The 26,319-nt window shown below is 42.3% G+C and overlaps 1 protein-coding gene across 4 annotated transcripts; it reads right to left on the reverse strand.

Moving 5' to 3' along the window:
- Positions 1 to 223: 223 nt before the first annotated feature.
- On the reverse strand, positions 224 to 25,971 carry SETX (senataxin). 4 transcript variants are annotated; one of them, XM_072936786.1, is made up of 27 exons: positions 25,852 to 25,971; positions 24,757 to 24,943; positions 24,203 to 24,274; positions 23,472 to 23,652; positions 21,988 to 22,195; positions 21,675 to 21,784; positions 21,002 to 21,221; positions 20,741 to 20,860; positions 19,570 to 19,741; positions 18,904 to 18,994; positions 14,241 to 18,452; positions 13,334 to 13,433; positions 12,738 to 12,911; positions 11,912 to 12,141; positions 11,235 to 11,402; positions 10,965 to 11,121; positions 10,068 to 10,169; positions 9,529 to 9,641; positions 8,828 to 8,899; positions 8,410 to 8,559; positions 7,830 to 7,937; positions 6,965 to 7,152; positions 6,235 to 6,327; positions 5,481 to 5,645; positions 4,888 to 5,025; positions 2,507 to 2,594; positions 224 to 2,041 (listed from the first exon to the last, which is right to left on the reverse strand). In XM_072936786.1, the coding sequence occupies exons 4-27, from the start codon at positions 23,649 to 23,651 to the stop codon at positions 878 to 880; spliced, it is 8,523 nt and encodes a 2,840-aa protein (XP_072792887.1). In that variant the 5' UTR covers position 23,652; positions 24,203 to 24,274; positions 24,757 to 24,943; positions 25,852 to 25,971; the 3' UTR covers positions 224 to 877. The 4 variants fall into 4 exon arrangements, with proteins under 4 accessions (XP_072792887.1, XP_030142202.4, XP_072792889.1 ...); XM_030286342.4 differs by lacking the exon at positions 24,203 to 24,274; XM_072936788.1 differs by lacking the exons at positions 20,741 to 20,860; positions 24,203 to 24,274.
- Positions 25,972 to 26,319: the final 348 nt, after the last annotated feature.

Genomic DNA, 26,319 nt, shown 5'->3' on the forward strand with positions numbered 1-26,319 from the left:
ATCAAAAAAGCTCCATACAAAGAAACTCAAGTGATATTACCAGTAACTGTTAACTGGATCTTGGACCAAGATTCCACAGTGCTGTTGATTCCTCCTCACAGGGACACAGTTCCTCACAAGGAACAAAAAGACCTCACAGGTTTTAATCTGCAGATTGTGTTGCCACTGCAACAAGAGAGGGATTCCAACTGATAGAGCAGCATAAAGAGCAAAACTCAAGGCACATTTGTATAAACAAAAACTCTTCCGTTCCTATAAAAACAGACAATAAAATATACAAAATAAGTAGAATTCTCTCCATTCAACCAATATACATCTGCCTCACTCTTCCCTGAGACAGTAGTGGAACACGAGCAAGAACCACTGCTGCCACATTTTCAATATTTAGTTTTGCTATGAAATAAATTAGACATATTAGTGCAAAGGGAAAATAAGTCCAAGTATTTCGGATTTTGGGGTTGGCTTGTTGGGTTTTTTTTCTTTTTTTGCTTTACTCTGGTTCTTCATAAAAAATTACATCTCTAAGAAATTAGCATTTACACAAGGAAACAAGCTATGTATTTGCCAAATATCTTAAAATAATTCTGTATACTGTACAAATATACACTGTTAAACATTTACAACCTCAGCTTCCTAGATGACTAAACCCACTGCTTTTCCAAGCAATGCAGCTACCCAACTTCTCTTTTCAAAACCCCAAAGGTACCATCTGTCAGGTATTAAATCCCTTCACAATTAGGGACAGGACGGGAAACAGATCTACTGATAGTAGTGGTATCAATATATGGGAGTTCCAGCTGTGCTAAATAATTTAAAATACAGTCCTTGCTAGACAGAAATCTGGGAATAGATTTTCAGTAATGAGCCAATAGCAAAGTCAGTGAAAGAACTTTCTTCTCTTGGCAGAGCTTGATTCTGTGTTCTCTGGTGATTCCTGGGATGGTCTCCTTGACAAACCACGAGAGTCTTTGTTCCACTCACTGCTGCTGCTCTGACCTCCTTCACTGGGGGCTCTGGAAGCGCTTTTGGACACAGCTGCTCTCCGGTCACCCTCGTGCTGGGCTGTGTGAGGGGCTGGGGGAAGCACATTGCACTGCCCTGCTGTTTGCTGGGCCTTCTTGGTGTTTTCTGTTCTGCAAACCTGATCCCTGGCAGCTGAGCACGCAGCCAGGCCTTGCTGTGCTGCTGATCCTGGATTGCTCTGGGCTGACCGATGGCTGCCTTTCAAGGGCTGCTCCTTGCCTTTGGCTTCAGTTCGACTGGCCAGGCTTGCCAGCCTTGGGTCCCGTGGCTTCTCAGGAACAGCACCAAGTGCTGCAGCCCCCGAGGGTGCAGGGGCACTGCCACTCCTGGAATCTGCAGCTGCAGCTCCTGATGGTGCAGGGGCACTACCCCTCCTGGAATCTGCAGCTGGAGCCCCCATGGATGCAGGAGCACTGCCCCTCCTGGAATCTGCAGCTGGAGCCCCCATGGATGCAGGGGCACTGCCCCTCCTGGAATCTGCAGCTGGAGCCCCCACGGATGCAGGAGCACTGCCCCTCCTGGAATCTGCAGCTGGAGCCCCCACAGATGCAGGAGCACTGCCTCTGTTGGAATCTGCAGCTGGAGCCCCCACTGATGCAGGAGCACTGCCCCTCCTGGAATCTGCAGCTGGAGCCCCCATGGATGCAGGAGCACTGCCTCTGTTGGAATCTGCAGCTGCAGCTCCTGAGGATGCAGGAGCACTGCCCCTGCTGGAATCTGCAGCTGGAGTCCCTGCAGGCTGTGAGGGCCCTCGGCTTCCTTGAGGCACTGCATGGCCAGGGCCAGCAGCAAGTTCCTGTGGGCTGTTCCCAGAATTTCCAGGCTCACTCTTCTTGCCACTGGAAGAACCAGCCTGCACCACAGGAGATGTCATCGTCCCTCCTTTGGCTGGGGCCTGTCCTGGTGACCTGAGCTTCAAAATCCTGAGAGCCTCTTTCTTGTAATTTTTTTCTGTTGTCCTAATAATGGCGCCTCTTTTCTGAGCATCCTGAATCAAGTGATTCCAGTTTTTATCTTCCTTTAAAAAAGAAAAACAAAAAAAAACCCTCTTACCAGCAAGAAATCAAGACAAATGGACAGAGGTGTCAGAGGATGTATAACCTCTTTAATCAAGGTACCTGACACAACTGTCATGGAAACCAATGCTATAATCCGTTCCTTCTGGAATGGAAGAATCTTATGTTTCAGGTGCAAAACAGCAACAGACACTCTGGCTGCTGTAACACAGGGAAGGCACTTTGAGCCACCAGAACTTCCAAAAATGACCAATTTCTCAATTTCCAGGGGCTTTAGTGCCCCACAGTGGCGAGCTAACAGAACGCTGCCCTCCCCTTTGGAACAGCACAAAGCACCAAACCCAAGGGCTCTGCAAGAAAGACCCAGAGCTCATTCCCTCGCACAGACTGCAGCAGTCTGAGGCTGCTGCTCGCTCCCCCAGCGCTGGGGGGGCTCACAGAGCCCACGCCATTACCACTGCACCTACCATGAGCGTCTGCAGCCGGCCCAGGATGAAGAGGCTGAACCGGGCTCGGGTGATGGTGACATTCAGTCGCTGGAGGCTCGACAGAAACCTGAGTGACAAAACAAAAACTAAGCTCCTCAACTGCTTCTTTCACGAGAAGGTTTAAAGGGTTAGGAGAAGAAGACATAAAATGAAATGCCACTGGAATTAACAGCAGCAGTTCCTCTGGAGACCCCACAGCAGCAGCCCTGCCTTACATGAAAGGCTAAGCATGAATTGTGTTTTCTTTCTTTGACCACAGATTCCTTGCAGGGAATTCCAGTTCTTTCCAGCTCTTGCCGTTGCTGTTTCCTTTCTCAAGAGCAAATCCCTCTTAATGCCAACTACTGCTTCCTTAAACGTTCCTCAAAGTACTGAGGACATCAACCTCACTTCACCTATCAAGACTTTAAGCTTCTTTTTGACTCGAACTGAAATAGATTAATAATATTTGGCAGTATTAAAGGGAAAACACCCTACTGAAATACTGAACACTGCACATGAATATTTTATTTTAAAGGTGACCTGCACTGGAAACACATCAAGGCAGACTTTTGCTTTGTCATGCTTCAAGAGGGGAGAGTATATCCTTGCAGAAGTCTGGTTTTGAACTAGGAAAATTGCCTAGTTTGGTTTTCAGGGATCACAAACCACAGTACTGAAACCTAAACTAATGCTGAGTGTATTCTTAAAGATTGACTTCTGTTAGCACTCATTTACCAGAACTCAAGAAGAGGTTTGTGAGACTAATATCAACTATTTCTTCTCTAATGATAAACTTCCAAAATACACAGCTTATTCTTTACTAACAAAATCCACAATTCAAAGTCCAACCTAATTTGAGCAGGTTCACTATCAATGCCTGACTCTGTGGTCACTGAGGCCTCATCTGCAGCAAATTCACAACCCTGCAGTGAAGACTGCAAAAACCACAGAGTCACCTCAAAAAATTTGGACAGTGCAGGAAATAAGAGAAGCAGGGAGCAGACAGCAGAGATAGAGTTCTCTAGGTCTTGAGAAATGAAAAAGGGGAGACCTTGAAAGACTACTAAATATTCCTGACAGCTTTTCAACTGAAAGACAAGAAGATTATTTTCTCAGGAAGGAGAGGGGAAAAAAAAATCCATTGTCATCCTTTGGAGTTTTCTTCTCCCAGTTACTTTCAGAGTAAATTTAATGCTGGATTAGCAACCCTGGAGAACAAAATACTTTACTCAGGCTACAAGATCATAGGTAAGGGTGTGGCAAATCCGAGATGTCCAAGCAGCTTGTACAGCTGCTAAGGCACTGCACTGGCACAGCTTGAATATATAAACCTTAATATATTAAAATATGAACACAGTAAGCTGGAGAGCTCCTGCTGAAAGAGCAGACAGAGGTTAAATCTTGTGTCAGCCAAAAGAACTGGCAGGTTCCAGCTGCCTTCCATTCCCAAACTCAATCAAATCAGATTAAGAAGTCTTCAAAAGGCATTATTGTTGTTTACCATAAGATTTGGATTCCTTCTCTTCCCAAAGTGGATCAGCACAATTAAAAGCCATTTTTCTTGCAGCGAATGAATATCAAAGAAACATAATCAGCTTAGTGAAACTTGTGTGTAGAAAGAATATTTTTGTTTATGTGGCCAGATTTTTCCTAGTTTAACTTAGAAGGCAGTAAACTCTCAGAAGGTACATTTCATATTTTCACTACCATTTTTTAAAATAAAATGATCTGCAAGTTACAGAAATCAGCAACTGCTCTAATTCCTCTGTGGGTAAACAGCACACTCAGTTTAGTTCCTCCTCTTCAGACAGAAAAAAATATAAAAATTAAGAAATCTGCAATCCTGAGTTAAGACTTGCTGCTAATCTGCCCCTATCTTAGAAGACAAGCCCACTCATCTACAAATCCCAGACCCAAATCTGCTACGTCACATTCCAAGTGACATACACAACTAATTAACAAGAATTTTACAGACATTAACAGGACAGACACAGCCACAGTAAATGGGTTTTGTTTTGAGAACAGCATGCAGAAATTACAAGGTGTACCAAAAGCCACAGGAACAATAGCTGCTGCAGTAATAATGCAAAGAGCCAAGATCCCAAGGCCAATCCTGCCAAATCCAGGCAGTGGCAGGATAAGGGAGCTGTGTGGGATCAGCACATAATACAGAGCACACCACCAGCATTCCCCTGTCCCTCTTGCTCAGACATCTCAGACCATGAACACCAATCAATTCCTGCCCCGAGATACCCTTTAATTCACAGACTGGCAGAAGTGACTTGCTCTCTGTAACTTTCTAACCAGTCCTGTTAAAAGTATGACTTTCTCTACAGTATCCCTGGAAATGGGACTGGAAATCCCTGCAGGACACATACCCAATGGATCCTTTGGTGCTGTTTGCCTGCACATATGGCAGAGTGGAGCCCTCAGAGCTGTTTGCCCGCACGCAGGACACGATGATGCAATCCTTCTCTCGGCCCTGGAACGCATCCACTGTGTCCACTTCTCCTGGGCTGTTTTGGAAATATAATTCAGCAGCTTACTCATTCTGACTTGGATTTTTAAGCAACACACTGATGCAAACAAGCTAAACATGCTCATGTGTGAAACCACCCAGGGTAAATTTCTCCTTCAGCACATGAGCCTAAAGCTGCATTCACTTTCTTGAGATCAGCATCATTACTGAAAATTTGTTTGGGTCCACACAGCACGGAATTTTAGGTTCTTTTAAAACAGCTTTATTCAGAACAGCAATATAATCAAAGCATGTGGGTAATAACTAAGAATGGCACAAGGAGACCATGCCTGTTTTGAACAAAAGGGTTACACATCCCCTTTAAAGGCACAACCAAGTGCAAATTTTAGCAGTGAGGAAGAAGTTGGAGACTTTTTACCATTATTTAAGAGGATAAGCAAAGGATTAATATGCAAGAGCCAAGGGCAATTTGAAAGCTCATGGTTTCTTTACCTGTTATTCTTAAACACACTGTCCAGTTGTTCCTGAATTTTCCTTTTCTGTGCACTGTAAGGGGTAATTATTCCAATGCGACGAAGCCCCAGATCCTTCCTTTTTTCTTTAATTGTTCTAATTAACTCCATCACCAGCTTCACTTCCCGAGGATTGCTGTAAGAGCTGCAGAGGACAAAATGGAAACGTTACAGGAACACCTTAGAGACATCTTTCCAATTCAATGCTTTTTTAGCCCAGTTTGTTGGGGGATTGTGAGTCACAGCTGTTTTGAACTTTTGCAGCTTTACACAGAAGATCAAAGAACTTGGCAAGCAGACCTTGAGGAGGGGCTACTAATCCTGGGAAGTGCAGGCAGTGAAAAGCTGCACTTCCACATTCCCTCAGCACCTCCAGCTGGTGCTCTCTCACAGAACAGGGAAGGGGAGGACTGAGCCTGCCACCTCCTGGCATCTCCTCAGTGTGCACCTGGGAAAGGGAACTCACTGATAAAATCAGGAATTTGAGCTCTTACTGAAGTTAACAGAGACTACAGGCATTTACTGGCATCTATCAGTGAGTCAAACCAGGATTAAAACCAGTTTCAGATTTAAGAAAACCTCTGTTTCTTGTGAAATTAAATCTCATCAGCTGGAAAATGCAGTTCTAGCTACTTGATGCATATTGGAACAACAAAGGAGAGAACACTGTTCTTCTGTAGGCAATTAATTCTCAGAAAATCTAAACTTTGGCTGAGTTGGAATGCAGGACTTACTCATTGTCTCGCTCCTCACGACCATCAGCTACATCAAAAATCAGGTAGGGCTGGAATGGCCATTCTGAAGAACATCTGTTCTCCTCTATTGCCCTGGAAATAATATTTTTATCACTAGGCAACCATACAACTAAGAAATTCTAAGAACTTATACTCCATTAATTTACATCATGGTTATCAAACACAAGCAACTCTCCAGAAAGGTTTCACCAAAGGAGGTTTGGATTAGATAGAAGGATTGGGTTTTTTTGGGTTTTTTTTTTCACAGAAAGGGTTGTGAAGCATTGGAACAGACTGTCCAGGGAAGTGAGAATCACCATTCCTGGAAGTGTTCACAAACCATGTGGATTTGGCACATGAGGACATGATTTAATGGTAGAAATGATTGACACATGAGCCTGATGGCATTAAAAGCCTCTTCCAACCTCAACCATTTTATGATTGTAACTTTCAGCTCTTCTCCTCCCCAGAATCCTTAACTTTCTTTGCTACCCAAATAGATTGAGGCCCAAAAATGAACTCTCAGCACTCTGTATGCATAATTTTCAGGGATCTTACCTCACCCATCACACCCAGCACTAACAGAGATGGACTGCACGTTTTCTCCCATTAACCATCTTTCCCCCTCCCACAACTTCAAGCATTTTTAGACTCACATGAACACCGTGACATAAAAAAATTGCTTTGAAATACCCTCTGCTCAGAAAGAAGACTATAGAGTGCTACTCACTTGGCAGTTTTTAGGGTCCTGCCATAAACATAGTTGGATGGGAAGAGGCAGATGTCTGGGTGCATCCTGTACTGCACGGTCAGCTGCACCACAGGCAGGCTGTGCAGTATGTTCTGCTGCACTTGCTCCTCCAGGTGCCTCTGCAGACGGGCCATCAAAGACTGGTCATAGCCATACTGCTGAGCTTTCTGCCACAGGGAGAACAGGAGATGTCATTTGGGGTCTATTCCCCAGCAGTCAAAGTGTTTTGGTGAATTTGAAAGTCAATTTGGTGTTTTAACTACATGCACTTCAGTTCTCTGTGTGTGTTGGTCTTATTTCAGTAAATGCCACCTGCAGAAATCTGAATTTTTGTCTCTAGTCTTTAACTAGACAACTTTTCTTTGTGACTCACAATACAGTAGAATGTTAAGAACACCAACCATAATGAAAAGCAAGACTTTCCAGGTGGGATCTTGTTAAATAAACACACAACCTCTAGAGAATTTACTTCTCTAAAGAAGCCAGCCTGGTTTTCCTCTGTTCTTTACCAGGTGTTTAACACAGCCCTTGCTGCTGGAGACAAGGATTTGCTCCTATATATTTATCCTTAAACACCTGTAGGGTCAGGAAGTCCCCATGCAAACAGTTTTCCTCCTCCTTAAGGAATAGGGCAGTGACTGAAGCTCCCAAAATGAGAAAACAGAGCATGCCACAACACAACATCCTTTACAAACCAAGTGCCCTGATTGAAGTTTGTATTGCTCCATTGAAATTTATCTCCCCCCCCCCCCCCCCCCCCCATCTTTAAATATTTTTTACAGATATTGTTCTTTAACCATATCCATTCTACAGCAAGAAAAAAGCAAAGAGCTTGAACACTTACTATAGATTTGACAGTGGGAGGGAGCTGTTTGGGGTCTCCAACAAGGACAAGTTTGTTACAGCGATGGATCAGTGGAATCAGTGTTTCCACCTCACAGGACTGTCCTGCCTTTTGGATATGCAAACAGGATAAAAGTAGAAGTCGTAAGCAAAGCAGGGAAGTACATTAAATTTCTTGTAACACAGCCAGAATAACTCAAATGCTTTAAGTCTTCTAAACAAAAAAAATTTAAAAAAAGGAAAAATAAGGACTTTTCTCTAGTAAAAAACTACAAAATAATTTATTTTATTGTTATATATGCAAAGCTCTCCAAAAAACAGATATAAATATAACCAAATCATCTGGAAATCTCTAAAACAAAAAACCATGACTGAAATGTGGTTCTAAACAAAAGCTGCCATTACAGCACCAAACAATTCAGGAAAAGAATCAATTAAAAGTTATTCTTTCTCCTCATGGTTCTACTGAGGACAGGACAGGAAACCCTCAAATATTGCAGGAGTAGCAGGCAAAGAGCCCCAGGCAGAGCACAGGGCAGGTGTGGAGGGGAAGAGGCTGCAGCTCCCCACAGCTCACTGACCTCATCCACGATGACACAGCTGAAGGGATCGAGGCCCTGCCGGGAGAACGCCGATTCCAGCAGGCTCCCCCCGCTGGTGCTCAGCGTGCAGCAGATGATGTCAGACTCCAGGATGATGTCTGCCTGCACTTTCTGGGAGTGCACCCGAACCTTCAAGCACAACATGACACCCTGGTTAAAATTCAGCCTTAACTGCAACAGTGAATGCTCCTGTTTGGGCTTTTTCCCAATATGCAGCCAGAGCACACCCAGATTTCACAGCTGCCTGTCCACAACTTACTCAGCTTATGGCCTTGATCCATTTACCCACTACTTTACAAATGCTCCCAGCTACATCAAAACCAAATTTCACCATAATTAAAGGATACCAGGTATAAAACTACATCAGCTGAAGTCTATTAGAGATAAATTCTCCTACCTCCTTTAGCTGAGAAGCGAGTTGTTGTCTCTCCTTTGCAAGTCTGCCAATTTCATCATTTAACATTTGACTCTAGATGAGGGAAAATTGAAGAGGAACCACCTTTAGCACCACCAATTTCCCATATACCTTTTTCCCTCTCATGCCCTAATTAATTTCCTAAACTTGCTCAGATTGTCTTTTAGTATCAAATGTCTCTGAAGAAGCCAATCAGTTTCTTGGAAAGCTGTCACCATATTCAGGCACTGCAACACACAATACCAGATCTTACATATCTGTGCCACTGAGAAATGTTTTACCACCACAAATCTCTCATTTGGCATAAATGCCAAATTCTTACACTAAAAAAAATGGAAAACTTCAAGTGCAACACATATTCCAAATCATGAGGCATTCTCCTGTATTTTCAGTGAAACAAAAACAGAGCTTTGAAACATATAATCTATTTAAACTTTTAAGATTTATAAATATGGTTACATTAAAATCCAACTAGTGACAGAACCAAGTGAAGGCTACTGAATGAAAGAGTAACAAGTGACTTGATCAACCAGTGGAAAATACTGGCATAAATAAACAAAAAAAAACCCCCTGATGTAAAGATCTTCATTCCCTGTCATGGTGCTATAAACTTTTCCATTAGTTGAAAAAGTAGGTAAAGAGACAGTGACAGCAAAAAACAGGATTAAAAATTGCCTTGCTACCTCTCTCTTCTCACATCTGTGCATGGCACGCTCTCGAGAGAGCATGTCCAGCTTCTGATCCAGAGCTTCTTTCTTCTTCTGAATGTCCTGGTCACAGTCACCTGGCTTTCGTTCTGTAATAAACCAAAGGAGAGCACAAAGGAAGAACAGAAAAGCTGTTACAGTAACTCCAAATTGGACAAATCCATTTTGTGCTACGTTTTCCCATTTTCTATTGAAGTTTTATCTTTCACAATGAATACAATCAGAATTGCTTCCAACTGTAGCTCTCAAATGCTACATTGTTTCAAAAATGATGGTTTTAACATGTGTGTAATGCAATTCCTTAAAGAAAAAGGTCACTTTGCTTATTTTTTTCCTTTCCCTTAGATTCTAGCAGAGACATAAACTGCCACTTCCCAACTATGACTGAGAGAAACAATGTTTTATGAAATACTATTTTAGAAAAATCTTCCTTCTTACGGGACACAAAATCCCACGTGGAAAACATCACCAAGCTCTTAAAGAATGAAGAAAAGTCTGATTTCCATGTTACTTACTCATTCTGTGTTCAACTTGCTTATCCAGGCTGAATCCCCGCACTTCATTGTTGATTGATTTTTCAGCACCAAGTCGCACTAATTTGATATCACCACAATTTCCTGTTTGCAAAATCAGAGCCAAAATACTCTTCAATTACTCCAACTGTCTCCATGCTTTGCTATGACAATTTAAAAACTATAAACATCATGGATATCAAACAAGGCTTTTCTACTAATCTGGAGTTTAACACTTGACTTGTACTTAAATGCAGCTACAAAAAATTCAGTAATTCCAAACTCTAAAAAATAAAGATGTTGCCCACGTTTTAGTGGTGGCTAACATTAAGAATGGTATTTTGAATTAATGAAACTACCTCTTATTCTCAGAATTCCTAACTTGGACAATGCCAAGTCCCATCAAGTAATGCAATTGGCAAGTCAATACCAAAATAACATTTGGTTACAATGCAGATATTTTTTCCCTTGCCACAAACTAGATGTCTTAAACAGAATTCATCTACTTTGTATTAGTCACAAACTGGGAGGAGGAAAAATGAGAAATTTAGGCTTATCAAAATTTTCACCAGTCTGTTTCCCGTGACCCACAAAGTCCAACTTTATCCAAAATAAAGGCAAGGGACTTGTGTTCAAATCCCCAAAGAATACTTAAAAACTGATGAACTTAACTAACAGCATGAGGAAAGGGTCAATGTCTATACAAAACAAAGTGTAGCTTATTTAAAAAAACCTCACAATACACCTTTCAGAAAAGCACATTAAGAGGATGTACCAGTCATGTTCTGCAAGAGGAAGCTGCTCAGAGGAGCGTGCAAGTACAGTACATGATCAATTGCTTCAGTTCCTCCTCCAGGTTTTGCCCATTTAAAATTAAAACAATTTAAAAACAAACCATACCCAAAGGCTCCTGTTTGTTTTGGCATTTTTCCTTAAATGCAATGATGATCTTTTTCATGAGTTCATCAACAGCAGCATTTGATGGTGCACAAACTAAAAAACGGTTTGGCTTAATCTTGGAATTTTTTTCCCGAGCTGTTTTCTCACTCCTGGTGTTCTGTAGATTAATTAACAACAAACAAGCTCTTTAGATTGTTTTCACTTGAGATTGAGAAGCCAGACTGTACATTCATCTGAACCAAACCCCAGCACATGACCATGTTCACTTACTTCTCTCAAAACACGGGACAGGAGTCCTACAATAGTTTTTGATTTCCCTGTGCCAGGTGGTCCATGGATAAGGCAGATCTTGGGAAGTCCTGGGTGTTGCTTTACCATGGCATAAGCTGTCTCAATGGCTCTCTTTTGATCTTCATTGTATTCATTCTTATATGAAAGCTGAAGGAATAGACAAGGCAAAATATAGTTAATTCACGTTGATCACACCTTCCTCATCAATCTTCTACACTTTAAGAATGTCCTCATCTCTCTAACTAGGACTCAAAAGCTGGAAGGGCAGGGAAGCTTTTGATTCTAGGTTTGCTCTAGACACACACACAATCCTCACTTGAAGTTGTAACAAAGGTTTTGTTCACTCCCCACACCTTTATTTTACAATACCTTTTCCACCCTATGTTTTATTTCCTGAAAATTCCCCAGTAAGGGGAAAGAAAAGGAAAGCAGTTTGAAGCTCACTGTAACAAAAGAGCACAAACACCTGAGGAAGTTCAGACTCATCTCCTCCACCCCAGCAGCCAACTCTGAAGAGGGCAGTGTCTCAGTGCTTTTGAAACGTGGCTATTTTCTCTTGGTCATCTCAAAAGCCAGCATGAAAAACCGAATCTGCAAACTCATGAGGCCCAAATGCTTGTTCTGTTAACCCTGGCACTCCCAGTTGCACAACTTACAGCACTTCCTGAGGCAACAAGCAGATCTCTGGGACAGAAATCATTGTAGCTTGGATTTATGATGGGTCTAGCCAGGGGGCTCCTGCTCAGCAGCAGCAGAGCTTTGAACTTTCTGTGTGTGGTCACCAGGGAGCCAACCACCACACACTTCACTTGCTTATGGATGAAGAATGACAAATTGCCTCGGGTTTGCACAGTAAGATGACAGGCAGTTTGCTGTTCTTTTTGTCCTGTTAAAGAAGAATAAAAAACTAAGTAGTTATTCAAAAACTAACCAAATCATTAACTGAAAGATACTCCAGTAAGTCACTCAATGAATTCACCAGAACAAGATGCTGTCTTCTGCTAGGGAATCAACAATGAATTTTTGCAAAATCCCAACACTTCCCCATCCTACAAAAAAAAAAAAAAACAGTACAACTACTCAGATCCCTGCTTTAAATAAGGCAGGTTCTGGGTACTTGGTAATCCTGGTAATTCACAGTTTGAATTCCCAAAGACAGTGACAATTTTAGACAGAGAGATCACAGAAGGTCATGGCACTTCCTATCTCCTTGCAACACCATCCTAAAGATGTGCACAGAGCCATTTACTCATCACTAGTTTCTGTTTCTATATGAAATTTTAGAAAAAACAATGGACAGCAGGGCTGCAGCTTCAGCTCCTGATCTTTACAAAGCTTCTAGCATGGAACAGACCTGCTACAGAGGAAAAAATATTCCATTTCCTCTGAGGCCAGTGGTACATCACAATTACCAACAACCACCTATGAAGAAGCATTTTTATCAAGAAGGACCCCATTTTTATTTCTAGCCCTGCTACTCACTGCTTGCACAGCCAGATGCACGAGAAAAACGTGTCACAAGGCCAACATGATTCACTGTGTGGTACTCCATCCCACTTTCTTCCCCAAAAGTGTCCTCCTTGTGGACCTTCAAAAGGATTAAGTCATCCTCCTTTGGATGAAGCTGCCTTGCCAAATCACCCTCTCGTAGATGAGCTACCCAAAAAACAAAATCACAACATTGAAAAGAAAATGGTTACATTTTCTACATGACTGCAGAAGTACTGTTAACTTTTTAAAGCTGGTAAAGGCTATAGCACAAGATTGTTGTGAAAATTTTAACTCCATCCTGCACTCTTTAAGCCTGAGCACAGCATTGTATAAAAACAGAGCAAGTCAAGGACAACTTTATCAAAAGAAGCTGAAAAAAAAAATCCCAAATGAGAGAGATGGAAGGAACAAATTCTCTGCAAAATACATAGTTCTCTTACATGCATTCTGTAGAATAGCAAAGTTGAAATCGCTTCTATATTTAAAGCAAACACAAAAATCTCTGCCTCTAAGTGCCAGCTTATCATAATGCACCATCTACTTGAAAATCAGATTTTATTTTAAAAAAAAACAAAAACAACCCTCACCTGTAAAATGTGCTGTATTCATATCAGCAGAAAAGTTCTCTAAGTAGAAGCAATAACCTTTCTCTCTTACTTTCTGGTTTTCTACCCATTCTTGTGCCAGCTACATGTTGAAAAGGAAACAATAATACTTTGAAGGATTTAGTGTATCAGAAGAAAAGCTTACCATGACTCAAAGGGCAAATAAATGAAATAAAACTACAAGACTGTCAAGTAAATACATCAAGTCTTACCCATTTCTTTTCTTTCACATAAGCATACCCATTACATATAAACACACAAGGCAAACAAAAGTTCTTCCTTGCTGCTCACCCATTTCATATACTTTCTTAAACCTCTTTACAACTACTTTGAGTCTTCTCTGACTGCATTTTCACCTTAAAATATCAGTATTAACCTGGCATTTACTTTATTTTCTACCTTATTTCTATAGAAGTGATGCAATGACTGAACTTGAAAGCATTCAGACATTAATTGAAGGAACACTGTTTTGTCACTATTAAGCTATAAATCAACAAAGACTGGGAAAAATACTTCCTGGATTAACCTTCCCTCTCATGTAACTTCTCAACAGAAACCAAAACCAGGTTTTCATCCTCTGTCATTGAAAGACCTCAGTTTCTTAAATATTTCTATTTTGACCTTTATACACTATAGAGAGAGGAACCATATCCTTTTCCACTCCTCTTATTGTGGATGTGCACCCAGGAAAAAAGAAACACTTCACTGAAGTAACTCTGGTAGTACCGAGTCTTAAACATTTTGGATTATCTACCCCAAATCATTCCTCTATTCTGATCTGTATCTGAATGTTTTCAAAGCTAAACAAAGGACATAAACCAGGTTTTAATCTCCTGGTAAAATTTATCAGTGTTGATGAAAGCAAACCAAAAGGCAGAAAGCTACTTACTGTTTCAAAGGCATTGAGCATCATCAAGGGAAAAAATGTGTTAAAATAGTCATTGTAGCCCTGAAATCGGACAGGAACAGAGGCTACTATAGTCTGCAGAAGATCATTTGGAGTTCCAAAGTAGATGAAGTTTGCAAACATTTCATAAGTCCACTTTAGGACTTGGTTAACAAAAATGCTGTAATCGCGCTGCTGAGCACCAAGAAAAGAGGAGTAGGTTTCTCGGCCAGGCCTCCTGGAAATATTTGAAGCATTGTCATAATGTTTATTTTGTGACTGGAGAACATTATTTGAACTAAGGGGTTGAGGTACATTACTGAAACTTGCAGGTTTGCATGTTGGATTTCCTGATGGTGCAGGTTTTGGATACAGTGGTGGCCTGACCACCACTTGTTTGGCCGCGTTCACTTTGCTTTTTGAAGGTGGGGGCAACTTTCTGACATCTTCGAGATCTTTGCTGAAGGCTGCATTCCGTGAAGAACTTGCTGTGCTGAAAATTTTGGTAGTGGAAGGCTTCTTACTTTTAGGTGGTGGGAGAGAAGGCTTGGCAAACACGTGATCTGTCCCTGGGCTGGTGACTGGGTGTTTACTGCAGTACTCTCCAGGTTTTTCCACCTGTTCCATACAGTCTTTGTCCTTACATTTCACAACAGCTGAGAGTTCATTCTGTTGAAGGCTTTCAACAACATCCATTTCCTCTGGGGTCTTACTATCTATAGCAGCATCTTGAAAACTTTCCTCCTGAGAACATAACTCCATATCCACAGGATCTAACTGGGTTAAAAACAGATTATCATCACCTTCGTCACTGCTTTCATCTGATTTACACCCATTTTGCTTTGAAGCTTTCATCTCACACTCAGGCAGGACAGTGCAACCTTTTCCTGAAGACTCATCTTTATCATCTTCAATTGCAGTGGAAGAGAGACTTGAATCCATAGGGACAGGAGGAACCACGATACTGTTACTCTCCCACTTGCTGTTCCAGTCTGAAGAATGAGGCATTTTAGAGGCATTTGCCACCTCCTCCACAGAGAGACTCTCAAATTTTCTCTCACCGGCAGAAGGACAAGCAGTCTCTTCTCTTTTTCTCTCCCTTTGGTTTTCAACAGATTCTTTAACAACTCCCACTTCAAAACTTTGAGGCTTTTGTTCTACAGGTTTTGCACACTTTTTGGCAACTTTGTTTCTAATCCCTGAACTCCCTGCAGAATTTTTCACACTTCTTTTGGCCCTTAGATACTGCCGGTCTTGGCAGGCCAGCAGTTTTTTATTATGTTTTACAGACAAACGCTGGGCCTCGATCTGTTTGGTCCTCTTTTTCTGTGTAACTCCAATCCTGCCTGCAGCTTTGCCGTGGCTGCGCAGCTGAGCCAGGCTCTCCAGGGAGGGCTGGGACAAGTCGAACGCCTTGCGGGGGCCCTTCTTTAGGCCAAGCTTTTCTGCAGTGGATGTTGGAGCAGGACTCTGCCGAACCTTCTTTGGAGGGACCACAGCAGGCAGTGACCTGCCAGGCTGAGAACGTTCTGCCGTGCTTTGGAGTGGTGTTTTATTTTTGGCTGTTTTAACAACGGGATGTTTTTTAGGACTTCTCTGAACAGCCGGTGCTGATTTACACTTTGCCATGGTCTTCTGTGGGCTTGTGCTATTTTTCTTAAGGGCCAACTTTGAAGCTAATGAGATGGGAGATGTAGAAGCTGTGGGTTCAGGCACTTTTGAGTCCAGGGGGAAGCCTTTAGCAGTATCTTTGTCTGCACATTTCTCCAGTTGACCTTTTGCATCTTCCTTGCCAGCTGATTCTTCCAAGGTTGAACTCATCACTTCTTCTGTATCATCAGCTTCTTTCTGATAAGAAGCATCTTCTGCCTGCTTTTCTACTGAGCTTGCTGCCTCTTCCATGGAGTCATCACTAAAGTACTGCACCTCATAGCCCCAGTCATTTAAGTCATCATTCAGGCAATCATCTGAATTACTTGTCTCAGGTGCTGGTGAAACACGATCTTGTTTATACTCCTGTGTTGTTTCCACAGCATATGCTTGAGTATCTTGCCAAGCCGAATAAACCTCAGCTTCTGTTTCAAATTCAAAGTACTGAGAATCACAGTCATCCAGTAACATGGGAGAGCCTGGAGAGTTTGAGTGCCTTTTAGTGTCACTATCAGAAGTGCTGCTGGAAGTTAAAGATGGCTCTGCACATATATTTTCATTCTTGTTTTTTGTTTCCTCCTTCTCAGCCACAATTTTTTCTTCATCAGAAGAGTCCGAAATTACAATGACTTGATTGTTAGGGTGATCTCCACCACTGGGACACTTGGTACTTTGGCCCTCGTTGGAAGATCTAATAGAACCTTTCACTTTCCTTTTAATATCAGATACATTGTGGTACACTGAGCTTTCCTGGTTGGATGCGACGGGAAAATTAACACTTTTGGCATAAGCAGCTAAAGATAATTTACTGAGCTCTCTATCAACCTGGGAGTCCGATAAATCATCATCTTTAGAAACCGTCTTCACAAAATTCTCCTCTTTCTTTCCCACTGAACTGTTTTCCCTCCTGAAATATTCTGAAAACTCAAACAACCTGTCACTTGATTCACACTTCACTGACAGTGGCCTGATCATATCCCTCTTGTTTTCAGAGCTAAATGGAAAATAACCACACCCTGAAATCTCATCCCTACAAAAGGTCTCCAAAAATGGATTTTTGCAGTCATATTTATCCAAGTCATTTGAATTAGGCTGCTCCTGGTTTGAAGTTTGCACATTAGTGGTCCTCTTAAAGAAAGATAGCAATGATAAACCTGCTTTTTCTTCTGTTGATACTTTTTTCAGTGAGGTGTCATTACACCCTAAAAGCAAAGTACTGTCATCTTCCTTTGCTTGCACACCACCTTCCTTTCTAGAGGAGTTAGAGGAATCCAGTGATGCTTCCTTGGACACCTGTTTGGTGGAGACCAGTCTGGACTGGAACACACTGTTTGCACTTGTCTCTTGCATACTTTTGCAACCCCTTGAAGACAGAGAATCAAGATGAGTCTGAGCAGACAGATATAGTGGTGTTTTGGATTCTGCTTTCTGTTTCACTTCTAACTCTCTTCCTCTCCTGAAACCCGAATGCTCAGTATTTGAATGGAAGCACTGATCATCCATATTGCATTTGCCTGCCACAAGATCAGACCTCCTATTTTCCTGGATTTTCCCACATACTTTTGTTGCCAAAGAGTTCTGAGCTGTCAAGTTATTAGGCTCCTTTTTAATATTCGTCAAGAGGCTGTCTGTGGATGTGCAAGATGTTGAACTTCTACATGCATCTCCACATTCCAATTCCCAGGCATTCTTTCTCCTATGGGAAGGGTTCTCTTGACAATCTCTGCCTTCCTTTGACATGACAAATGGTGAATAAAGGTCCCTCCCCTCATGCCCACTTGTCTTGTATCCATCATCACACGCATTCCTCTCGTGCTTTGTAGAGACAGTCGACAAAGCTGTTGAGTTTGAGCTGCTCCCTCCAGCCAAAGAGGCGCTCAGTACTTTGCCCTTTATACTTCTTATAACTTGCTTTAAACACGTTTGCAGCTCCTGGGTTTCCTGGCTGCTCAGCTGCCACCCCACAGCTCGATTTCCCCGCAGGAGGAGGTTGAGTTTGTCCAGGTACTGCTTGCACAGGGCGTGCTGGCCGATCTGGTAGCCCTCCTTGAGCAGGCTGCGGATGAGCTGCACGCAGGCGTGCTGCACCGAGTTGGAGGCCTGGAAGGACCCCACAGCCGAGCTCTTGGCAATCAGCCCCGGCGCCTTCTCGCTGCGCCGAGTGAAGGCTCTGCTTGGAAGCGTGGCACACTTCACCACTGCCTCCACCCATTCCTGGGAGCTGATCCACAGCAAATGCAGGCACTTCTTACTTCTGTGTAGCTCAACAATGGACACCAAGATGAGGAGGAAGAACTCTGAGATTTTGTCACACTCCTGGAATCTTTCTATGAGGATATCTTTGATTTCTGAGCAGAGGTAGTGGATGACCTCAACTATATAGGCTACACCCAGGTCCTTGAGATCCATAAGGGACTGAACAAAAGGGATGAACCAGAGGAATGTGCCGTGATGGACACGCATGTCTCTGCCAATGTCAGACTGAAGCATGTTAGCCAGGGTCTGCATATCTTCATACATGTTGGGGCAGTACTCTGGGCAAATGGCAGCCTTCCAGCCAGTGTCCTGAAAAATACATTTCACCACACAACAGCCTCAGTGATATGCAGTTTAATATGGCAGCTTTCTCATAGCCAAGCTTTTTTGTTACTTCCTTTCCTGTATTTGTTCATTAAGCAGTAATATCACTTATATCCCACTGTAAGTCATTAAAAAATGCAAAAAAAATAAAGAGAACATAGATGTAATAAGGAACTAACTTCCTAAAACATTATCTATGAAATTGGTGTAAAGTAGTAGTTCCTTTAAAAATCATTGTGAAATATTCAAGGATACTATCATGCTGACATAATTTAACCTCAGATAATGAAAAGCACATGGAAAGCCTTTAAAAGACATTTCATAAATGCAATACATTAACATCAAGAGATGACCACACTTGGAAATCTTTATTCTTGACATTGTCATTCAGTGACCCCAGTTCAAAGAAAACAAATATAAAATATTAATTTAATACCTTTTGAGGCTTTTCTGTGTTATAATTATACACAATCTGACTGCAAGAAATCATTTCATCACCATAGTCTGACTCTGGTTCAGCTTTTGTCCTGAAAAGAAACACAGATTACTACAGGCTCACACAATTAAAATCCGAAGAAACTCAGGATAAACGTGGCTTTTCAGATACCCAGTGAGCATTAGAAATTGTCAGTGACAAACACACAAGTGCAAAAGTACCATATTTAAAAGTGTAGAGCTTGTTTTATCCAGCTTGTAAGAGGTGGGGGAAGTGACTGTCTCAGGAAAAAGCTTTCAATTGAATAATGGATTTCCTATGTAGATTAAATGCCCAGAATGCCATTTACTGAAAATTCAGGAATTCCCATACATTTACCAAACCTTGAACATGGCAATTTTCATTAACCTTCAGTGCAAGTGGGCTGTAGCACTAAATAAGCACAGAACAGTTAACAGTCTTCCCAGTTCAGGAAAAAATCCTGACAAGTTTAACAGAAACACCAGAGTTACCAAAGAGAAGTAAGCATGCATTTTTTTGAAGGAACCTCGTAATTCTGGGAGACCTACTTCAACTTTTCTTTGCTTGAAGTTGAAAATATGGTATTTTTTTAATTGCCATCTCCCTCCCCCAATAGAAATTACAGCAGCAGTGACAAGAACTGACCTCCTAAAGCTACTGCGAATGTTTTTGATTTCATTGTTGTAGCTGACACTGTTGATTATGGTTTGAAAGGCTTGGACAGGATCAATCAGCTGACCCCAAACTTTAGATCCAAGCTGATCCAAAATAACCATGAAACAGTGCAGGGCAGGCCAGAAGGGGTCTGTGGAATCATCTGAAACACAACACAACAGTGGAAAGGGTTGAAATGCAAGTCCTGGACATTCTTAGGCTAAGCAGAAATTGAAAGAGCTGGTTCTCATTGATTTTTCCGAAATATCAAGAGAGTAGTATTCTAGTAAGTTGCAACTGTACTTTTTAACCCGGAAAAAGAATGAAAAAAGTCAAGTTCCCTCATTTGTACAGAGAGACACTGCTCCTTATGCAGTCTTAAATCAACAGGAGCTTGGATGCCCATTATTAACATTAATTATTACTGATATTTTCCAACTCTATGAAACTGATTCCTTCACAGTGATTTTTGCAGGGGTGTGCTAAGAAGTGGCACATCTTGAACAGTTATTTATACTTTCACTTACACAGCTAACTCATACTTCATATTTATACTAGAAGCAATTGGTTCTTTCAAGTGTGTTCTTATTCCCTCAGATAAGAAAATATCATACCCTCAATAATCACAAAGTTTATAAAAATCTGCTCATTTAAGAGGCAATCCTGGTCTTGAGCTCACAAGGCCATTCCCAGACTATGCCATAGTAACCCATGGAGTTACTATCTAAATTTACAGCTGCAAAAGCGGGTCCCCTCAAATGGACAGATGGAAGACTCAAATTTTAAGGCAAGTTGCAGCAATTCAGAAGGAGTCTTTTACTTTAGGACTCAAAATTCAAACTTCATGCCACAATGAAATGAGCACTCTATGTGCACATGCAGTCTGTACATTAAATGAAAACAGTGATAGAAATTACAGATTTGTCCTCTCAAAACCTCTAAGCCAGATTTAGAAAAAGCACCACCATGCCTTCTCCACTTCAGACTTTGGATGTCATCTTTCAGTATTTGTCAGTACTGCCCAAATATTGCACCTTTCAGAAGATAAATAGGGCTCAGATAAAATTACCTCTCATTACACTATTAAGAACATAACAAGGAATTTGCTGAAGATGAAAAATGAGCTATGAATTGTCTTAATCTCAGTATCAAAACTAGTTACCAGCTGCTTCTTTCTCCATAGTGTGAAGTATAGACTGCATGAAATCATTTTGCTTGTCTGGGCCCAGTAACAAAGAGTCCATAGCTTGTTCTTCCAGCACTGACAGCAACATGCAAATTCCTACAGAAGAAAAAAATAGCAGCAACCTGTCTATATATTTGAAAAAATACATAGCACCTATGAATTTGCAGAGCTCTGACTTGAAAGAAGAGCTTACAAATGGGAGACTACACAAACTCATTTCTGATCATAAATACTCACCCAGCCAATAGTTCTTGTAGTTGGCTGTATCATACAAATGAGCTGGCAGAAGGATGAGTTTACCCTTTTCAAACATTGAAGAGCTGTAAATATCTGGGTTCTCAAAAAGCCCCAGCTCAATAACTCTGAACAAACAAGTCAGCACTTCCTCTAAGTCGTAGTAATCATCCCTGTCAACCTTTCCTAAATTCCTTGCTGTTAGGATGGCCCATCGACGAATCTAAAGATTGAAATAGTTTTATATTAATAAAAAGAGCAAATAAATTCTGTAAGAGGAAGCACTGCTATTACAAATGGGACAAAGGCATATTTTTATTAGTAGAATAATTAAAAATAAGTCTTCAAAATAATCTTGGAAACAGGCTCACTATACCTACAAGATGATGTTGGTGACAAGGAAGCTAAAATTCAGGGTAATAGCTATAAAGAAAATTCCTTGGGATTTATGTGCAACAGTGTAGCAGTTGGTTTGTACTAATTTTATGTTATTTACATGTAACTGACCAAGATATTCCAATGAGAGAACTGCATACTGTAACAGATGTCAAGTTTTATTTACAGATAAATGCACCACATTTTCTAAAGTCATGCAAGACAGCACTCAATCCCTTCTGTATTAACAGGGTGCACAAAACCAGGATTCAGCAGAAGAAAAAAAAAAAAAGGAACTTACCACCTCATTTGGGTGTACCAAAAAGAGATAAATTCCTGGGTATTTCTCAAAGACCTGAAAGGAGTCTTGACTTAGTTCCAGTCTGCAAAGCACTTCTACACACAGCTCACCTAAAAAAAAAAAAAAAAAAAGGGTAAGACAATTATAGTAAGGACAGGCTCAATTATAATAGTCTGCAGGCTCACAAGAAAAGTGTATTTAGTATCAAAATAAATATAAACATTGTTCCTCTGGTTTAATTACTACTCATTTTCACCTCCTGCAGTAGAACAACATCATTCCCCTTCACAGGGATATACGATCAGATACATACTGACTTTCTCATGCAGCAGCAGATATGGGTATTTCAGTATTTCCAGAATGGGCACTCGCAGGTTGTTCTCAAAATTTGGGCCCACATAACCAGACAGAGGCGTCTCCCCATGCTCATCAACCAGAAACAACTCATCTTCTCCTGTTTCTTCATTCATGGATTTCTCCATGTGGGCAATGAGGCGGGAGGTTTCCAAGTCCCACAAGTCCTATTCAGTGGGGGAAAACAACAATTGAAGTGTACTTGTGAAGAAAGTGATAAAGGACATTTATTACTACGTGCAGATAATTATACATTCAAAAACTGAAATCTCATTTTGAAAATTTCCTTGGTCCAAAACAATAAAGCTTTGAAATGTAATTCAACTATGCAAAGCACAAATCTGTCACTTTAAAATTGAGACTACAACATCATTTTTAAAAGAATAGCCTTCAAACCAAATGCAATTTCATAATTCTGTTAAATATTCATATTCATTTCAATACTTATTTTAGGTTAGTCACAAAACTTTGTTCCACTGGCCAATACACAGAAAGAGACAATACAGGATAAGAACATATTTAGGAAGACAGGAAAAGCAAATATAAAATCTTGCCTTCTTACCGATTTTGCAATTAGTGGAAGGAAAAGAATATAAACAATGCAAAGAGACTGACTGATTTGCTGGATATTTGTAGGGATTCACCCACTTTAAGTTCATCTTAAGTAACTGCTCCAAAGCTCAATTAGACACCAAGTTTATTCACTGCAGTAAAAGGACACAAAATGGAACTTGCAGTTGGTCCAGACACTTCTCTTATTTCCAGTCTATGGAACTTCCAGTCACATGGAATTGCACTCCAGAGCAAGCTAGCTGACCAATCTAAAGAGCAACCTTTTAGACTATGATCATTTAGCTAAAAACATGTACTTTACATACACAGAAGGGAAAATAAGCTCTCTAATAATAAGCTTTATAATAAGCAATAATAAGCTTTATAAAAATATAAAATTGTATACTACTAAGAGAGGACTACGAAAGAGGTTTAAATTTTTTTAATTAACTGGACAGTTGCAAGGTCTGTCTGATCTCTGAAGTTCAAACATAGGAGAAAACTACAAATGAAAAGTGAAAGCAAACGAAAACAGGAACAAATCAAAAACTGAAGAGAAACCAGCGGAAAAGAGAAAATACATGAAAGAAATGAGTTGTTAGTCTGGCAGCTGTTCTTTGTTTCAGGTGACAAACCATCAACAGCATGAAAGAAGTCCAAGCTATAGTGTCTAGTCAACAACTTACAACTACTGGTTCAGTTCTTGCCAATTTGAATATAAGCAAAAGAAGAAGAGCTCTGTTTTACAATCAGCAGTTTGCAACTCCACATAAAAAAACCAAAGAATTAAAAAGCAACACAACCTACTCCCAAAACCCAATAAAACACAACCCCTTCACAACACTGTGGCTGGACCACAGAAGCCTCTTAATTAATGTCTTAATTAATTACCTCATGCAGTCTTGGACATGCTTCCCTTGCTTTGTGATATTGAACCACACACTCCAGGCAGTAACAGAGGTCATCGTTGGATCCTTTAAAATCTTCCTGGGACAGCCTTTGAGCAGCATAGTGGTTCAGAAAGTCGGTGGTGTCAGCACCACTCTGTGTGCACCATCGGCATGTGCTCATTCTGGGGAGGGGCAAAGAAGCAGCAATTAAAGCACAAATTAAGGCCTTCAAGTGGCAAAATGTTCCCTTTCAGCCATAGCAATTTTCAAGTGTAGGATTTTCAAGTCAGGATTTCAGTTACTCATTAGCAGCCTCCATGCAGGTGTTCTTACAACATCCAGGTGCATGCAGTTAAACAGATCAAAGCAATTAAAGGGACATCACACAAAAAAATGCCTGTGGAATAGCACACAGTAAAAGTAAAGCACTGTAGTCAAATGTGCAAACTAGGGAAAAAAGGGGTGAAAACTCATCTTATATTTAAAAAAAAAGTATCTCCTTACCCGCACATTGCATGATTTCCAGAGCTACAATGCAAAGCTCTTTACATTATTTTACTGGTGACTCTGGAATCTAGGTCTAGTGGCACAAAGTTTAATTAGCTTCTTTTCTTAATCTCCTGCTAAAACTTATAGGTCAACAAATCCCTGTTGTCACAAGCAAAGAATATTTATGCAGAACTTTCCTGTCTTTGTTATTTTTATAGACAGAAAGAGTGCTAAAATTCTCACCACAGATTGCTTTCCTCTAAAAACAAAAATCCTTCACTGAGCAGCAATGGAGTCATCTCAGATCCTGCTAGCCTGAAAAATTCCACAGAACACTGGAATCACAGAACGGTCTGGGTTGGAAGGGACCTTTAGGATCATTTCATCCCTCTCCCTGCCATGGGCAGAGACACCTTCCACTGTCCCAGGCTGCTCCAATACCATCCAAAACTGGCTTTGGACACTTCCAGTGATCCAGGTGAAACCACAGCACCCTGTGCCAGGGCCTCAGGACCCTCACAGGAAGAACTGTCTCCTAATACTCAATCTAACCCTGCCCTCTGTCAGTTTGAAACCACTCCCCCTTGTCCTATCACTACAGTTCCTGATGAAGGGTCCCTCCAGCTTCCTTGTAAGCCCCTTCAGACAATGGAAGGCTGCAAAAGCATGAACTCTACTATACAGAAAGAAAGGTGGCAACTTGTTTTATTCAGCATAACAAAAGCAGATAAAGCCAAGCCATAAGTTTCCTCATACATAAAAATAGACTAGGAAAACCCAAAAATTGTGGCATTTACCTTTGAAAAAAGGAGCTATTTGCTGTGCAGGTGTGCCAGGTTACATGGTGGGAAGGAGAACAGCGCTGCCCTGCAGCCAGGGAAGAGGCTGAGCCCTTCAGCCATACATGTCCTGAGTGCAGAGGGCAGAGCCGTATCCTCAGCAATCCACCCCCTGGTGACCAAGTCTCGGTGGTGTTTCAAAGATCTAGAGCAAAACAGAAATCAGACCACTGAATCACGGAATCAGTCCGCCTGGAAAAGACCTCTGAGATCACCGATCACCTGCAACCAAACACCACCTTGTCACCCAGAGCAGAGCACTGAGTGACACATCCAGCTGAACACCTCCAGGGATGGTGGCATCACCACCGCCCTGGGCAGCCCCTTCCAATGCTCAGATATTGCAGAACTCTTTCAGTGAAGGAATCTCTCTTGATGCCCAGCCTGAACCTCCCCTGGCACTGCTCTAGGCTCTGTCCACTCCTGTCACTCACTGTCTGGGACAAGAGGCCAACCCTCACCTGACATAACCTTTTTCCAGATAGCAGATCAGCAGAAATCTGTTCAGCTCACACTTAAGAACTGCTTTGATATTTAGGTTTATGGTCGCATTAATGCATTTCACTGAAGCGGTAAGTACGATTTTCAAGAGAATCCCTTCTGTCATTCAAATGCGGATGTTTGCCTCGCTTTTTACTCACAAACCGGGAGAATATTTACCCGTTAAGGGAAGGAATGGCTGAAAGCAGCGAGCCCCAGCAGCGAGCAGCACCGTGCCCTGTAACGCTGCCACCGACGGCCGCGCCGGTGCGGAGCCTCCCGCGCACCGAACGCCCAAAGCTCCACAAACTTTCGGTTTCGCAGCTGGAGCTGCCGCAGCCGCTGCTGGCCCCATCCCAACCCCGATCCCAACCCCTGGAGCGCCCCCATCGCCTCGGCCGCCCTGCCCGGTACCTCCGTCCCTTCCCGCCAAGCGGGACCGGCCTGCCCTGAGGCGCCGTGAGGGACCCACACAAAAGGCGGCGGCGCAGCAGCGCGGGCTCCGCAGTGGCGGCACCTCCAGCGGTGCGGGGCGAGCGGACGGCCCCGCTGCTCACGGCTCGCTCCGCTCACCTCACGCCGCTCCCGCGGGTCCCTCGGTCCGCCCGGTCCAGCCCAGCCCGGCCCGGCCCCGCTCGGTGCCGCCTGAGGCCGCGGCGCTGCCCGCGCTTCCGGACGCGGCCGGATGTGGGCGCTCGCCGCCTCCCGCGGGAGGAGCCTTAAAGGGGCAGCGCGGGAGGCGGCGGGCGGGGAAACTGAGGCACGGGGCTGGGAGTGAGCGGTGTGAGGGCCTCAGGGACGGACGGTGATGGGCACAGCGGTGTTACAGCCCCAGAAACGGACAGGTGATGGGCTGGGTGGTGATAAACCCTCAGACACGGACAGGTGATGGGCACAGCGGTGATAAACCCTCAGACAGGGACAGGTGATGGGCTGAGCGGTGATACACCCTCAAATACAGCCTCAAACACGGACAGGTGATGGGCTGAGTGGTGATACACCCTCAGATACAGCTTCAAACACGGACAGGTGATTCACCCT

This window comes from Taeniopygia guttata, chromosome 17 (genome assembly GCF_048771995.1).
Source record: "Taeniopygia guttata chromosome 17, bTaeGut7.mat, whole genome shotgun sequence".
NCBI lineage: Eukaryota > Metazoa > Chordata > Aves > Passeriformes > Estrildidae > Taeniopygia > Taeniopygia guttata.

Coding starts and splice junctions, on each gene's coding strand:
- SETX (XM_030286342.4), bottom strand. CDS start 23,651: ATGAGCACATGCCGATGGTGCACACAGAGTGGTGCTGACACCACCGAC. Junction 12,142..12,737: donor TGCATCTGGCTGTGCAAGCA/GTGAGTAGCAGG, acceptor CTTCTTTAACAG/GACAAAAAGAACAGCAAACT. Junction 11,403..11,911: donor TTGTTGCCTCAGGAAGTGCT/GTAAGTTGTGCA, acceptor CTATTCCTTCAG/CTTTCATATAAGAATGAATA.